Source organism: Polyodon spathula, chromosome 8, assembly GCF_017654505.1.
Source record: "Polyodon spathula isolate WHYD16114869_AA chromosome 8, ASM1765450v1, whole genome shotgun sequence".
NCBI classification, from domain to species: domain Eukaryota; kingdom Metazoa; phylum Chordata; class Actinopteri; order Acipenseriformes; family Polyodontidae; genus Polyodon; species Polyodon spathula.
This window is the reverse complement of record NC_054541.1, coordinates 44,736,994-44,751,705: the sequence shown is the minus strand read 5'-3', so window position 1 is coordinate 44,751,705 and position 14,712 is coordinate 44,736,994. Positions and strand designations below refer to the sequence as shown.

At 37.0% G+C, this 14,712-nt stretch overlaps 2 protein-coding genes across 2 annotated transcripts; both read left to right on the top strand.

Annotated features, from left to right (window-relative positions):
- Positions 1 to 3,268: 3,268 nt before the first annotated feature.
- On the top strand, positions 3,269 to 9,149 carry LOC121320015 (fibroblast growth factor 6-like). The gene is made up of 3 exons (XM_041258121.1): positions 3,269 to 3,908; positions 4,479 to 4,582; positions 5,818 to 9,149. The coding sequence occupies exons 1-3, from the start codon at positions 3,569 to 3,571 to the stop codon at positions 5,992 to 5,994; spliced, it is 621 nt and encodes a 206-aa protein (XP_041114055.1). The 5' UTR covers positions 3,269 to 3,568; the 3' UTR covers positions 5,995 to 9,149.
- Positions 9,150 to 11,705: 2,556 nt separating this feature from the next.
- Positions 11,706 to 13,802, top strand: LOC121319093 (fibroblast growth factor 23-like). The gene is made up of 3 exons (XM_041256289.1): positions 11,706 to 12,020; positions 12,523 to 12,626; positions 13,366 to 13,802. Exons 1-3 carry the CDS (start codon positions 11,810 to 11,812, stop codon positions 13,795 to 13,797), a joined length of 747 nt encoding a protein of 248 aa, XP_041112223.1. The 5' UTR covers positions 11,706 to 11,809; the 3' UTR covers positions 13,798 to 13,802.
- Positions 13,803 to 14,712: the final 910 nt, after the last annotated feature.

The following is a 14,712-nucleotide window of genomic DNA, read 5'->3' as shown; positions in this document are numbered from 1 at the left end:
TAACAAACAGCTAATAAACATGTTAATGTACATTGTTTATTTTCTGTTAATCCAGTGGCAATAGGTTCTAAATGAATGAGGGAAATAAATGCAAAGGCAGGCTAGGAAATCTAATTACATTTCAGAAAAATTCAGCACCTGAGGTTTTAACCATACAGAAAACATTGATAATCCAGTAGAATGACCCTAGGAAGCACAGATAGTGAAGGCATTATTAATAAGGAATAATTGAAAGATCTGTTTAGGGAATTTCAGCGCACTAAAGTTAGATACTGATGCAATTTGTTTAATGGTTTGTTATTTTAATGCATTTACCCATAATGTACTGTAATGCTACTCTCCCCTTTTAGCCTAAAGGTCCTGGATATGTCGCTAGATATGTGTTGATAAAAACAATTTCCTTCCAAAAATAAGACTGTGGACTCATTGCCAATCAAATTGGCTTTTAAATTATGTGATCCAGGAATACACCATTCACTGAAGACTGCATGCAGCCCTGGAAACTATCCACATCGTCACTGATTTTGATAAATGCATCAGATTTCAGAAAAGTGAAGGACTTGAAAAATGACCATGAAAACATCTTCCGGTTCAAATATGTGGAGCTGCATGAACAGATCATCTGTGCTGCAAGTGGTGGGATGTCTTTGATCGCACTTGCTGTAAAGTTTATGTTTTTTAACTGACATGTATAGACACCGTCTGTTCCAGTAAGCATGTTGCACCAAAGATAACATACAGTACCACTAAACCACTTCATCAGTGTTGTGATGAAAGCCAGCATCTATCATGAAGTGGAAAAAGATGCAGTGATTCAAATACTGTTTGAAACGAGTTAAAAATCTATGCAAAATCAATTATTTTTTATAATATAAAATAGTCAATGGGTATTAAAAACTATAACAATCCAAACAGTTAGATACATTGCAATTGAGGAAGTCTGTAACCAATAACCATCTCTGTCCGCATTGTACAGTCATTTTTGGCTGTATTAAAACTTAATTTAAACCTGAACAGTTTACAGGACTTTTTTTTTTTTTTTATCAACTCTGCCTTTTTCGGTCAGTGATTTAAAGTAACTGCACTGCTATAAAAATAAACCAAGAACAGAGTTATTCAGCCTCAATGACCTTCGGTTATGCTTGAATCTGTGAGGTTTTAATTGCTTATCTCACTATAAAATTATTTTTGTCTACTGATGAGTTAGTTGCTTGTGAAATACTATTGTGTGAGCTATAATCCTCAGTGTACCCTCAAATCTGTAAATCCTACTTGTTGTCAAATGTTCTGAAGCATCTTGTGGAAATACATTAAAGCACAAATATTTTTATATTTCATTTGCTTGTATGTATGATTATGCATATTCCTCATATATTTTTTGTTTATACAAGCAATAAATATTTTGAAATATATCAGAAGGTAGCGGAACTATAGTCTTTTATTTCATACTCGACCAGGGTGAAGAATCTAACTATAGTAATAAAATCAATCAATCAATCAGTCAATCAGTCTATTTTATATAGAGCATGTAGAGCATATAGAGCACCTGAGCATGCAGGGACATAGCAGGTCAGCAGGTTGGAGAGATACTCTGGACCTGTGTAATGAAGAGCCTTGCAGGCAAGCAGGAGAATTTTTAAAGTAATCCTGAACTTTACAGGTACCCAATGCAGCTGGGGAAGACAGGGGGTAATGTGATCATGTTTTCTACATCTGGTAAGGATCCTCGCAGTGGCATTTGAGGTGACCCAGAGGAAACATGTAGATGTTAAACAAAAGAGGCCCAAGAACAGACCCTTGAGGAAAACCGCAAGTGACTGGGTTTGCATAGGCTTCCATCATAGAAAGCAGACTATATGTGTCCAGACAGGTAAGAGGACAGCCAGGAGATACAGATTCCAGAGATCCCAGCATACTTCTGAAGGCAGTCAGAAGAATGTTATGATTTATGGTATCAAAAGCAGCAGTTAAGTCAAGGGGAACAAGGACAGAGGGAGCAGCAGCAGCAGCATGAAGCAGAAGATCATTTACAATCCGGATAAGAGCAGTTTCGGTACTGTGATGTGGCCGGAAGCCAGACTGCAGAGATTCAAGCAGATTGTTAAATGCAACATGTTTCATCAGCTGGCTGGCTACAGCCATTTCAAGAGTTTTAGAGAGAAAATGAAGAATGGATATGGGACGGATCACAATCAGTCAACTGCAAATTTAAAAACTTTCAAAACTGCAATTAAAATTCCAAAACTTAGACAACTGTGGGGTGGGGGGGTGTTGGGGGTTCAGTGCCACTAGACAATCTCTCAGAAGGCTGGGGCAAACAGTGTATTGAAACATCAGACAAAGAACTGCAACTCTAGAATAAACTGTAAGCCTATTAAGGCAGGGGGAAAGACGGGTAAATGTTGCACCAACCACAATTATTTTGGACACACAGGGCATAGTGTTTACTCAAGTCTTTCATTAAATTATATTTTTCAAAAGAAAACAAATTTGGATGAAAACAAAATCAAAATGAGTCACTAAGCTAAAATTGCCAAATTTGCAAGTTTTAACCCAATTGAACAAATTAATTTTTATTTAAAATACATGTTAATGGCTATGAAACTCACAATCTGATTGGCAAAAAAAAGGTCCTTGATCTCCAGTAATCCCTGTTTGATACCTCATCACCGAATCAAATTTGGGTAACCTTAACCCTAACCCTCAAACACCTACATCAGTTTGCACACCATTGCTACTTTGTTTCATTTAACTGGGAACATCTGGAAGTTAATAATGGGTTCAGAGACGAGTTTTGCACAACATGGTGTATCTGCTGTGGTTTGTCAAGGGACAAAACTCTTTACGCAAACATGTGTAAAATGCAACCAGTCTATTTGTTTCCCAAATCCCAAACACAACTATGCAACAAGTGTTGTCAAGTAAAACAAAGTGTATGTTTGCATGCATGAAGTATCCTAATGTAAACTTACTGAATAAACAGCACAGGAAGTATCTTTGCATGACTGTCATTGCTCTCTGATGACTGCTGCACTGTTTTTACCCCTTCTAAATAAGGAAGCAGCCTGTCAGACATATGACCATCAGACCAATTTGGGCTCTGCCAAGGTCCCCATCACATCCCATGATCACACAAAGCCATCCAATGAGAGCGCATTCCCCATCTCATCTGTTCGTCCGAACTCCCAGAAGACTTAGCATTGCAGGTCAGTGCTACAGCTCTTGCTGGGTTGTAAATTTGCTTTTGGTGGAATGCTGGTCAGAATGATGTCATAAAGTTGCATATAGCTGGCAGTGTATAAAGATAATTCAGATTTTATACTCTGAGGCCAGCGTTGTCCATTCAGAGAGAGCCCAGAGCTACAAAACATGGTCTTCACCACCACCACCTCAAGCTCTGCTGGTCGATCTCCATTTTCAGGAACGCTGCTGTTGGGCTTCAGTTTCATGTCAGAAATCCTGATCTGCCTTCCAAAAATAAGCTGCCGCCATGCTGAAGGAAGAAAAACAAGAAGGGCGGTATTTTTAGGGTCATTAATTGGGACCACGTGCCCAGGAGGTGAACCGGATGGCTATTGCGCAAAGGTGGCTCATCACTATGTGCTACGAGGCCAGCACTCACTGGAAGTTGTCTGCGATTGTTCTCTTGGGGTTTGTGGTAGGGATTGTATCATCATACCCAATTCCAAGCAGGACTAACGAAGCATTGTTGGAGAGGAGATGGGAAGCTATGTTTTCCCGGTCTATTCTTGGGATCTCAGGGGAGAACTCAGAACTGAACTGGGAGAGTGACTATTTACTGGGGATTAAGAGAGTGCGGAGGCTTTACTGCAATGTGGGCATCGGGTTTCACCTGCAGGTCCTCCCAGATGGAAGGATAAACGGAATCCATACTGAAAACCAGTACAGTGAGTTACATCTAGTAATGTAATGCAATAGATGACACTTAAGTTGATCAGTCACTATAACCCTTGCGCCTCTTGAACACCACAGTCTTATTACTGCATGACATTTACTCTTCAGCTCCATGGGATGTCTTCTAAACCAAAGATAAATCTATTAAAAACCCAGCATCAAATCAGTGCTAAATAACTTTGCAGGCGCTCAAACAAGACAGGAATGCTTGGACAAATTTAGATGCTAACTTATTTTTAACCTGCCTTCTTCAATGGCCTAGAAAGGGATAGTAATTAATGCACGGCTCAAAGCAAGTAAATTACAGACACAACGCTTTCTGAAGGCAGTTAATATTACTTCTGATGTTCTATTTAATCAATCAATCTATCTATCTATCTATGGATCTTCATTACAATGAATCATTGTCCAGTTTGAAACTGTACTTCATTATACTGTAAAGATTGGAACATGCAAATGATAGGCAAATTGGGACTGTCTTTTATGCCTGACTGCTTTATCAGCAACACGCTTTAATAATAAAACATAAACAGTGTGTAATATGCCATGTTTTGTTTAATTAGGTCTAATAGAAATCTCAACAGTAGAGCGAGGAGTTGTCAGCTTGTACGGGGTGAAGAGTGAGCTGTTCGTAGCAATGAATACCAAAGGACGGTTATATGGAACGGTAGGTAGCCTACAATACTTCAATGATATATGCAATTTATCCACATAGCTTGTGTTTTACAATTATTTTAAGTTCATTATTTAAAAAATAAATACATTATATATATATATATATATATATATATATATATATATATATATATATATATATATATATATATATATATATATATATATATATATATATATATATATATATATATATATAAAATATGTTGTTTTGTAAAACTAAAAGTTGAACTTCAGGAGCTGTTAATAAAAAAAAAAACTAAAAAACACTGCTGTTATTGTGTCAGATCTCGTCAATAACCCTGTTGTTGTAAAACAGCATCCCATGGGTGTGCTCTTCAAGAGAAGCTGTTAACGACGATGTTGGGATGCTTTAAAAACTCAGCAAGGGATTAAATATATCCATATAACCTAGTTTAAAACCAGATGATGGCTCAGCCAATACATTACTTAAACAGGTGGGCATGGACCTTTGTTAGAAGTGAAGTGGTTTATTATTGGAGACGGTGACAGAAAGGCACCACCTGTCATCTGTGCTGACACGTGGTTATCCAATAACAAATCTCTAAAGGGTTTTTTAAAAGCAGCCTCATCGCTTTTCTCAACAGAACCCCCCCTAAAAATGGCAAACTGGATGTCCCAGAGATTAACTTAGCATGCTACAGTAAAGAACATTAATGCATTGCTAAAATGTAACATGGCTACCTGTTTCAACTATACAAATGAAAAAGAAATTGCAGTTGCAGATACATTTTTTAAAAGGGCTATACTTGAATAGTAGGAAGTGTATTATTATTATTTGTTTATTTAGCAGACGCCTTTATCCTTTATCTTACAGAGACTAGAGTGTGTGAACTCTGCATCAGCTGCAGAGTCACTTACAACATCTCACCCAAAAGACACAGCACAAGGAGATTAAAGGACTTGCTTAAGGTCACATGTTGAGTGAGCCAGGATTTGAACCCGGGACCTCCTAGTTACAAACCCGTTTCTTTAACCTCCAGACCACGCAGCCTGCTGCACACACGCACGCACACGCACACACACACACACGCGCACACGCGCGCGCACACACACGCGCACACACGCACACACAAATTCTTTATTGACAGCAAACATCTATTCCGTAAATGAGTCCAGTAAACCTAAAAGGAACCTTGCTTTAAAAGGTTAACATTTCAATGAGATGCGTTGCTTGTATTGTTCACCCTGATTGTTTTTATTTAGGTTGTTTTTCATGAGGAGTGCAAGTTCAGGGAGATCCTGCTTCCCAACAATTACAATGCATACGAGTCCTCAGCCTACAGAGGCTCCTACATTGCGCTCAGCAAGCATGGGAGAGTCAAGAGGGGAAGCAAAGCCTCGCCTTCCATGACAGTGACACACTTTCTTCCAAGAATATGAAGAAAGAAGCCATCTGCAATTAAATTTCCCATAACTTGCACATGTTATATCCTCCCAGGTAAAACAAAAAATATATATTCATAGTATTTATTTTGTCATTTGATATGTATATTTGGTTAGTTCCATTGGTATTAGACTTTGTATATGCTATATTTTGCTGCTTATTGTATGTTAATATTATTATTAATACCTAAGGGACTTAACATTGGTCTCTTCACTTTCTATATGGGTGTGCACCATGACTGGTAAATAAATTTATCCCTGTCACAAGGATGAGAAATACCCTTAGCTTTTACAAGTGCAATGGATACTTTTTATTACCTCAAATAGTACCCTCCTCTGAAAGCATACATGAAGATACGATGAATGGAATGTGCATTTACTTCTAGTCATTTAAGAAGACTCGGTTTTCTTCCCATACCACAGGGAAGTGCCCCAGGCAGATTCCTTTTGGATTTGGCTTAATTGACTGTGCAAAAACCGCAGGTTGTCTTTAAAAGTGCATTTTAATACTGTAGCCACAAAACAAAGTTCTAGAGAAAGTAGCTTGATACATCATTTACTTCTTAGGTTCTTAACACTGCAATACAGAAAACTGGAACAACAGAATAGCAAATGACAAGATATACAACCACCTTGTCAAGGATATGAATAACACATCACAGGTCTCGAGTCCATGAACGCATTGGTCACTATGATCCAGCACATCATAGCGAAATCCTATTCATGGTTTCAATAAAACAGTTAAAGTGGTTCCCAAGATATAGTTTTCATAGCTCAGACTATGAGCTACACATTCGCCAATGCAAAGTTCCACCAAATGTAGACAAGCACTTCTCAAGATAGAGCCATTAAAAATCAGAAGCTTAAGAATCAAGGGTTAAATATACATGTATGCATTATTTTTGCAGTGTATAATTACATGCAAAGGCTGCTCTTTGCTTTACCTTGAAATAGACATCCTTTTGTTACTGAAAAAAGCCTATTTTAATCTAGAAAAGACTTATGGGACAACATATGTGGAACATATTGTTTTTACAACCATGTAGGATTGCCAGTGATGCATTGGTATAGGCTCCTTCCCAAATACCTGAGAAGTCCCTACAAAAAGTCTGTCAATTGGAGCCTTTAAATTCCTGCAAATTCCCATTTAACCCATTTTTAGTACAAGGTTATGAAATGTGTTCTTTGGTAGAGCATTAGCGCTTCTGGTTCCAAAGGTAATATTACTAGGTGCTACAGTGTAGCCCATTCCCAGAGTCTGTGCAAGCTTGAGGGCAAACACATTGCTACCTGTGGCTCTATTTCAGAGCAAGCGCTAAAGCAAAGCTAGATTTTCTTAGAGGAATGCAACAATTACAATGACAAAAAAAACAATAATTGCCATTTACAAGAAGGTGTAGTCGAATTTCAGTTCCTAGAGGTTTATTTAGCTAAAATGATTTATTGCTTTAAAATAGGACCCTGATGTGTTGACATTTAAACAAGAGTATATTAAGCACGTTTAGTAGGAAGCAGTTGAAGCTCCTGAAAGAACATGTTTTATTACCAACTGTTATCTGGAGTGCCTTCTTTAAGCAACTCGGGTATCACGAGCAGGTAGACATTGTTGAAGGAATACGTATATATTGTAATTTTTGAAATGGTAGCTTTTTACTGTAACTTGTGCCCAATCACCATTTAGTTATGTTAGTTGAATGTGACTATATATATATATATATAGTCAGTGGATAAATGGGAGGAGTTTTAACAGCTGGATTATAAAAACTATTACTAGTATTGTTTATTGTTACAGTAATAATGTTGTGGGTTCAAATAGATGGAGTGTGGAATGAGTTTTGTAGACAAGTGTTGCCATGGATTGTTGTATTATGAGAGATTTTTGGCTTTTATTGTATGAACACCATGTTAACGGAAACAGCAAAAAAACATGTTACATACGTAATTAAGCAACAGTACCATCACTGAAGGGCAATACAAGGTCAGCTACCAAGGTAATGTTCTCAAAAAAATATGTGCCCCTGCAATTAGTTGCGAGATTATACTGATATAAGGTAAAGAGATAAGGGAACGTGTAGATTTGTGTAGGTGGTGCAGAAATGATGGCATGCTGAATGTGAGATGTTCTGTACAATGTAAGAGGCTGAATGACTGCTATGTAAAACAGCCAGGTGGTGTTTACATGATGCCCACTTTTCCAAAAGAGTTTGTTGTCTCAGTCCTCATTGAGCCCTGAGAATTGATGATATTTTGGTGCTTAAAGTAAATATATCTATCAAAATAATGAGTTATATATTACCATTATTCAATGTAAGTGAGTTGCTTGTGGGAGTTTGAGTCCTTGTAGGTAAAACAATTCAGAATGTTTTGGGTTTTTTTTAGACAATGACTCTTCCTGAAAACTCAGACCCTCAGAAGCAAGACACAATGACTTGTCTTTGAGTACCAGTCACTGCTATTGCTATAACTGACATGTTCAGTGTTAACTGGAAGTGTAGCACTGATGCACCTACAAGGAGCATTTGATAATTGTTCTACATAAGAACATAAGAAAGTTTACAAATGAGAGGAGCCCATATGGCCCATCTTGCTCATTTGGTTGTTTGTAGCTTATTGATCCCGGAATCTCATCAAGCAGCTTCTTGAAGAATCCCAGAGTGTCAGCTTTCCTTGCAGAGAAGAACTGGTGTATTACCCTGACGAAACATTAGCAGAACAGTAAGCACACTACAGTATTATCAGCAGAGGCAACACAATGGATTTGGAGCTAATATTGTACACTGGTCCATTGGTACCACCAGTGTGTATTGGATGTTGATTTCATTAGTATATGAAAATTGGAAAATGTCACTGTCACTGCTTGTTTGCTACCATTACCCCTTTGTACAAAACTATTAAAGGTCATGAGCAAACAATTATTGAATTTCCACAATTCAATCCCAAAGACTGTTAAAGTTGTATTGTTGCTATTGCATGCTATTGCTTGAAGCGAGCTGGGTCGTGTGCAATCCAAAGCAGCCTTTGTATACCTCATTTGTGTGTTATATTCCTGCACAGTGAAAGTGTGCGATTTCAAATGTCCTTTTTTTTTTTTGGTTTGTTGCTAAGATATACCTCACCTTCTGCATTAGTACTGATTTGTAATTATGATTGTAAATTTGTAGTAGACACAGAATTATCCAATCATTTGTTTCTAAAAAATCAAATAAACAATGTTTTCCTTTTATTTTTATACTTATGTGCTGTGCACAGCAGTCTAATGTATTCCTGAAATAAAATGTAAAAGTTTTTTTTTGTATGAATTATTATTTTTATTATTTTTTTGGGTTGTGTTTTTCTCATTATAAGCTTTTTAATGCCTTTGTTTTATTTCCAAAATACTTGCTTCTGTTCCACTCCATTCAAAGTGTTGCAGAACCCTCTGCAGTGTTTAAAAGAAACTTTAGCTTTGTTGTATCATGTGGGGCACAGCGTTATGCGTTACTTGTAAACTTTGCAGGGTGTTCTGTAACATTTTAAATAACTAAAAACCTGCTTGTTAGAAAGACCCGGGGATTTATTTAAACAGTGTTTACTGCATTAAAATAAGGCCCTCTTTTACAGAGAGAAACACACCTGCACTGTTCGGTTTGAAATGCATAACCTTGAATGTAAATAATAATAAAAAAAACTGCAATAGCGAATCTTGAAGAGCAACTAATGCATTCTTCTCGTTCATAATCACATTATATACCAGTTCCAGTCATTACAGCATGGTGACCTTATAAAACAGTAGTTTAATCCCCCTCTTGTGGCCTAAAACGGACTCTCAAACATCTATTTTCTCAGTAGAGCCGCTACACCTGGGTTTAACCATATCCCGTCACCCTACAACACTGCACCCAAGTGGACGCAAGCAATTCTTCAGTAAGAAAATACTGCGTTGAACAAATGTGGCTCACACGTGGATGTGCTTCTGTAATTGAAAATGACTAAATCAGCAAAAATTGAATTTGATTAATGAAGGTCCACTAGTGCTCTCTGCTGGACAAACATGAATATGGCAGTATGGCATTCCTCAGTTCAGAATTCTGAGACAGGGTGAATACTATCCTATAATACCGCCAATAATGTATGTCATAACACTGCCAATGCCGGTACATTTTAGGGGCACGTCTATTTTGGCCACTGTGACCGAAGCTGATTTGAAATAGAAATTTATCTTTACCCCGAAGATGATATATAATATATATATATATATATATATATATATATATATATATATATATATATATATATATATATATATATATATATATATATTACACAAAACATGTTCAGGATTCAATCTGCATCGCAGAATAGATCATTTATGAGAAACACCGGCAGGCAGTTTCCGTAAAGTTGCTGTACAGGTGGCAGTTACTTCTAATTGCACGGTTACATATCCACCATATATTGAAATTATGACATACCATGGCATAGTATTGCATCTATTTGAAATAATGACAGGCAATTACATACAAACAGTAAACCGAGGGCAACGTAAAAAAAAGAGAAATCTGTGTTACCAATTCTACAATGATCAACGTAAATTACACTTGAAAAACCTGCCTATGGATTGAACCCCGGCAATTTTAATTGCAAGCATTTCCTTTAGTTTTCTATTGTGGTCATTACATTAAAAATAGCATATTGGTAAAGGTTAAACGTGATGTATTCATCTAAGTTATTAAGAAAAGGCACTAGCTGTGATGTCTTTCACTTCAACATCACATAAAGACAAAAGGGATTCGTCTATTCTAAAGTTCGTCACGTTAAAGCAGGAATGGGTTATCAGATAGGATTTTTAGGTGCCTAACTATAAAAACTACGTCCAAAAACAACACACTGTGCAGAGTGTATAACCCACTACCCACACACGTGACAATGGCTTTGAAGTATTAACTCATTTATTAGTAATTTTATAACATGGTACAATCTTTCATTAAAAAAAAAAGATAATTATTCTTTAATTTAAAAATAATCATAGTAATAATAATTCTGTGGATTTCAGTGAGCTGGCTGTTAAGTTTACAAAAATAAAGAATAACTGCGCAAATTTATGAGGGTTCCAGTCTAAATAAAACTGGTAAAATGGTTTAAATGGGATAACATTGCAAATCAGTAAAGTTATTTTATTAAGTTAACAGCATACCTCAACACCTCATATCTCAAAATGTCATGGGATGTGCTTTAAAAGGCTGAATAAAGTATTAAACCGTTTTACATGGAGTTGTTATTATTATTATTATTATTATATTATTATTATTATTATTATTATTATTATTATTATTTATTATTATTATTATTATTATTATTATTATTATTATTATTATATCTTGAAAAATTCAAGAATGGGTTGATATTGAACCATAGAATAAAAAGAAATACTATATAAAAGTAAAGTACCGTTACGCGTGAAACAGTCGACGTGGGTACACATAGCCACTGGTTTTGAGTGGGAGAAATGATTACTCAACAAAGCGCCCCCAGAGAAATGCAAGTGAGTGATTGGCTCATACATCATATACCAGGTAAACAGGCACTGGCCAGAGTGATTGCCTCTTTCCTCTTTCGCTGCCCCTCGGGGATCTCAACAGCTGTACAAGGGGGTGCGATTACTGCAGAGGATGTGGACAAGGAGCCTTTAAATAGCCGCTACCAAGACTTGAAGGCATCAGAGAGATCCAACTCTTCCCCCTGTGTAGGATACAGCTGCAGATACAACGTTGGGCATTTTATTGGGACAGACAGCTTGTTGCATTTAATTAGAACCTCACCAACTTGCTTGAACATGCACTCGGCACTCCTGATTCTCTTTCTGGCTGTGTTGCGCGGTTTTCAGATTGGAAGTACTCTCCCCGTTCTTTCTCCACTGCTGAATCCCACCTGGGGGGACCCCAAGAGACTGGTGCACCTGTACACTTCTTCAGACAAGAGAAGCTTTCATTTGGCTATCAACCCGGACGGGCAAGTGGACAGAACAACTATCCAGACCCCCAGCAGTAAGCCTGATTCTGGCCGTTTTTGTAGCCTACACTATTCAAATATTCCGCAGCAACAAAGTTTAAGTTACTTTTTGGAACTTCTATAGCAAATGTATACGAGATGCATTATGTAGACTATTCGACATAATTAATTTTACTCAGTGGTAGCTATATCGTTAGCAATGTATTTATTATAGGTTGACAAAAACGTGTTTAAGATATCAGAGATATTATTTTAATATATTTTTATAAATATTTTCTATTGAACAACCAACCAGACAAATGTTGCACAAATGAGCAAAACCAAGGACACTGAATACTTTTTTTTTTTTTTTTTTTTTCAGTTTATAGTGCATTTACCATGTTTTTTTTTTTTTTTGTTTGTTTGTTTTTCTATTCTTGCATACTCATTCCATGTGATTTGACCATGCTGTATATACTTTCCCATAGTATAGCGCATAGTAGAGTACACAGGAGCAAATAAAGGTATTGTTATTAACTTACTTTCATGTCTTTCAAGGTGCAATGCTATTAAAGTCGGATGGAATAGGTCTTATGGCGATCATGGGTGTGAAGAGCGAACGCTACCTCTGTATGGATGCAAACGGAAAGACTTTCAGCTCAGTAAGTGTATTATTTGCCCTTTCCTCAACATCACAGATTGCAGCATTTCCTTCCTTCCTTCTCTTTGTTCATCATATTGTTTTTAATGAGTAAGAAAACACGTTGCAAACAAAGGTCGATAATTCTAGTGCTTTTTTCACTACTCCTAAGATCTTTGGTAGCTGAAGTTCTCAATCCCGATAGCTCCCAACATATTGTACTGCAGGTAAGCAGTGAGTAAACGAAATCCTTGCATCTTAATTCTAAAATGTTTTTTGAAGGGAAAGCAAGATGATTATATTTGAAATTTCAAGCACACCTAACAACAACAACAACAGCAACATCAAAACAAATAAACAAAAGATTAGTCAGACATACAAAATAATACAATATTAGTAACGCATAGTTAATAACAATGTCAGTGCTTCACTTATATAATATTCTATAATATTAATTTCTATTAATGTAATTTCACTTTATCTGCCAAACACTTTATCTTCCAATCTAGAAACAAGAGTTGAAAACATAATTTGGTATTGCTCTGTGCAATCATATTAAATAATAATTTAAGGAGGAACTTTGGACAAAAAATGAATAAAATAAAACACTTAATTAGGTATCACATCCTTTTTATATGTCAGTTCCACTCACCATGGAGGAGACAGTAGGTTTAAAGACAGTTATCATTGAGGAATGCTTATGTACACCCTATTGATGGTGTTGTGGTGTCTCTAACCACATTTTTCTTCTCTCTTTGCAGGCTGTCTTCAGCATGGAGTACTGCTTGTTCCAGCACGAGCGCTTGGAAAATGGATACGACGTGTATCATTCACCTAAGAGCAACCTGGTGCTCAACCTCGATGGCAGGCCTCACACCTACATTCCTGGCGGGAACCTGCCTCCTTATTCCCAGTTCATATCTCTGGTGAACACAATCGAACTGGAACATTTTGTGCGCAGACGGAGCACCAGTTTCCATGTGGACCCTTCAGACCCCTTCGGGATGTTTACTGCCAACAGCCAACCTGCCACGGGAGAGGACTCTGTGGAAACTCAGGCATCCAGCGAAGTCCCAGCCCTGTCCAGAGAGCGCACAAGATCAACATACCATGATGAGGTGGACCCCGATGATCCTTGGAGACTGCTAGATCATAAAACCAATAGCAGCCCTCGCTACTCAGTGAGTGAATAGACCAGAGTTGGGGGGGGGGGGGGGGGGGGGGGTGCTTAGTGATGTCATACAGTGATCTGCAAAACCAGTCATTTAGTACTAGGATATTATTCAGAGCTTCTCAGAGCTGGTAGTGAGCTTTTTCTGGCTTATACAGTCCGAAGATTTGGAGAATTAAAGTTCTTCATCTTGGAAAGATTTCAGGGGTGGAGGGGGGTAGACGACATGAACAGCAGTTCCTTGAAACAAAGCTCTGCTATTCGGTTGCAAAGATTAGGACTATTTTAGGCCTACAAAGATACATCCGTTTTTACAAGAATAATAAGAACTATCATGGTGTCTGTTTAACATGCAATGAAACGGCAAACTTGTGGGGACCGTCCATTACAATGTATTTATTTAACGTTACTGGTCATATTCTTATGTGGTGTTCTCAAGTTGCCTCTTGAAGGATACCCGTCACTTTAAATAAGACAAGCCCCCAGCTCAGACCTGCAGTGGACCATATTAATGTTCTTAGTGTTTTATTGTGGCAAGCCTTAGAAAAAAAAAATAGGTCTTGTATTGCATAGGTGTTGGACACTACCAGCAGAGAAAATGTGCTATTTATTTATTTAATTAAATGTCTACTTGTATTCCTTATATTTATAATATTTATATTGATACTTCATGGTCTTGTTTTAAATCATGTTAGATGTCATGCTTTGTTTTTGTACACCTTTCTGAATAAAAAACAAATGTAGTTTTTAAGAGTTTTGTGGTAGAGTTTTGTTTAAGTGCATTGCATTGTTTTTTTATTTTTATTTTACTGAGAGTTCTTTCACAATTTTGTATTTTTACCTGCATGTTTACAAGTTTAATCGTCTATATATTATTGAACTTTTACCCGGTAAGATGGCCTAGGAGTACGGGTTAATGAACACAATATAAAAGCAA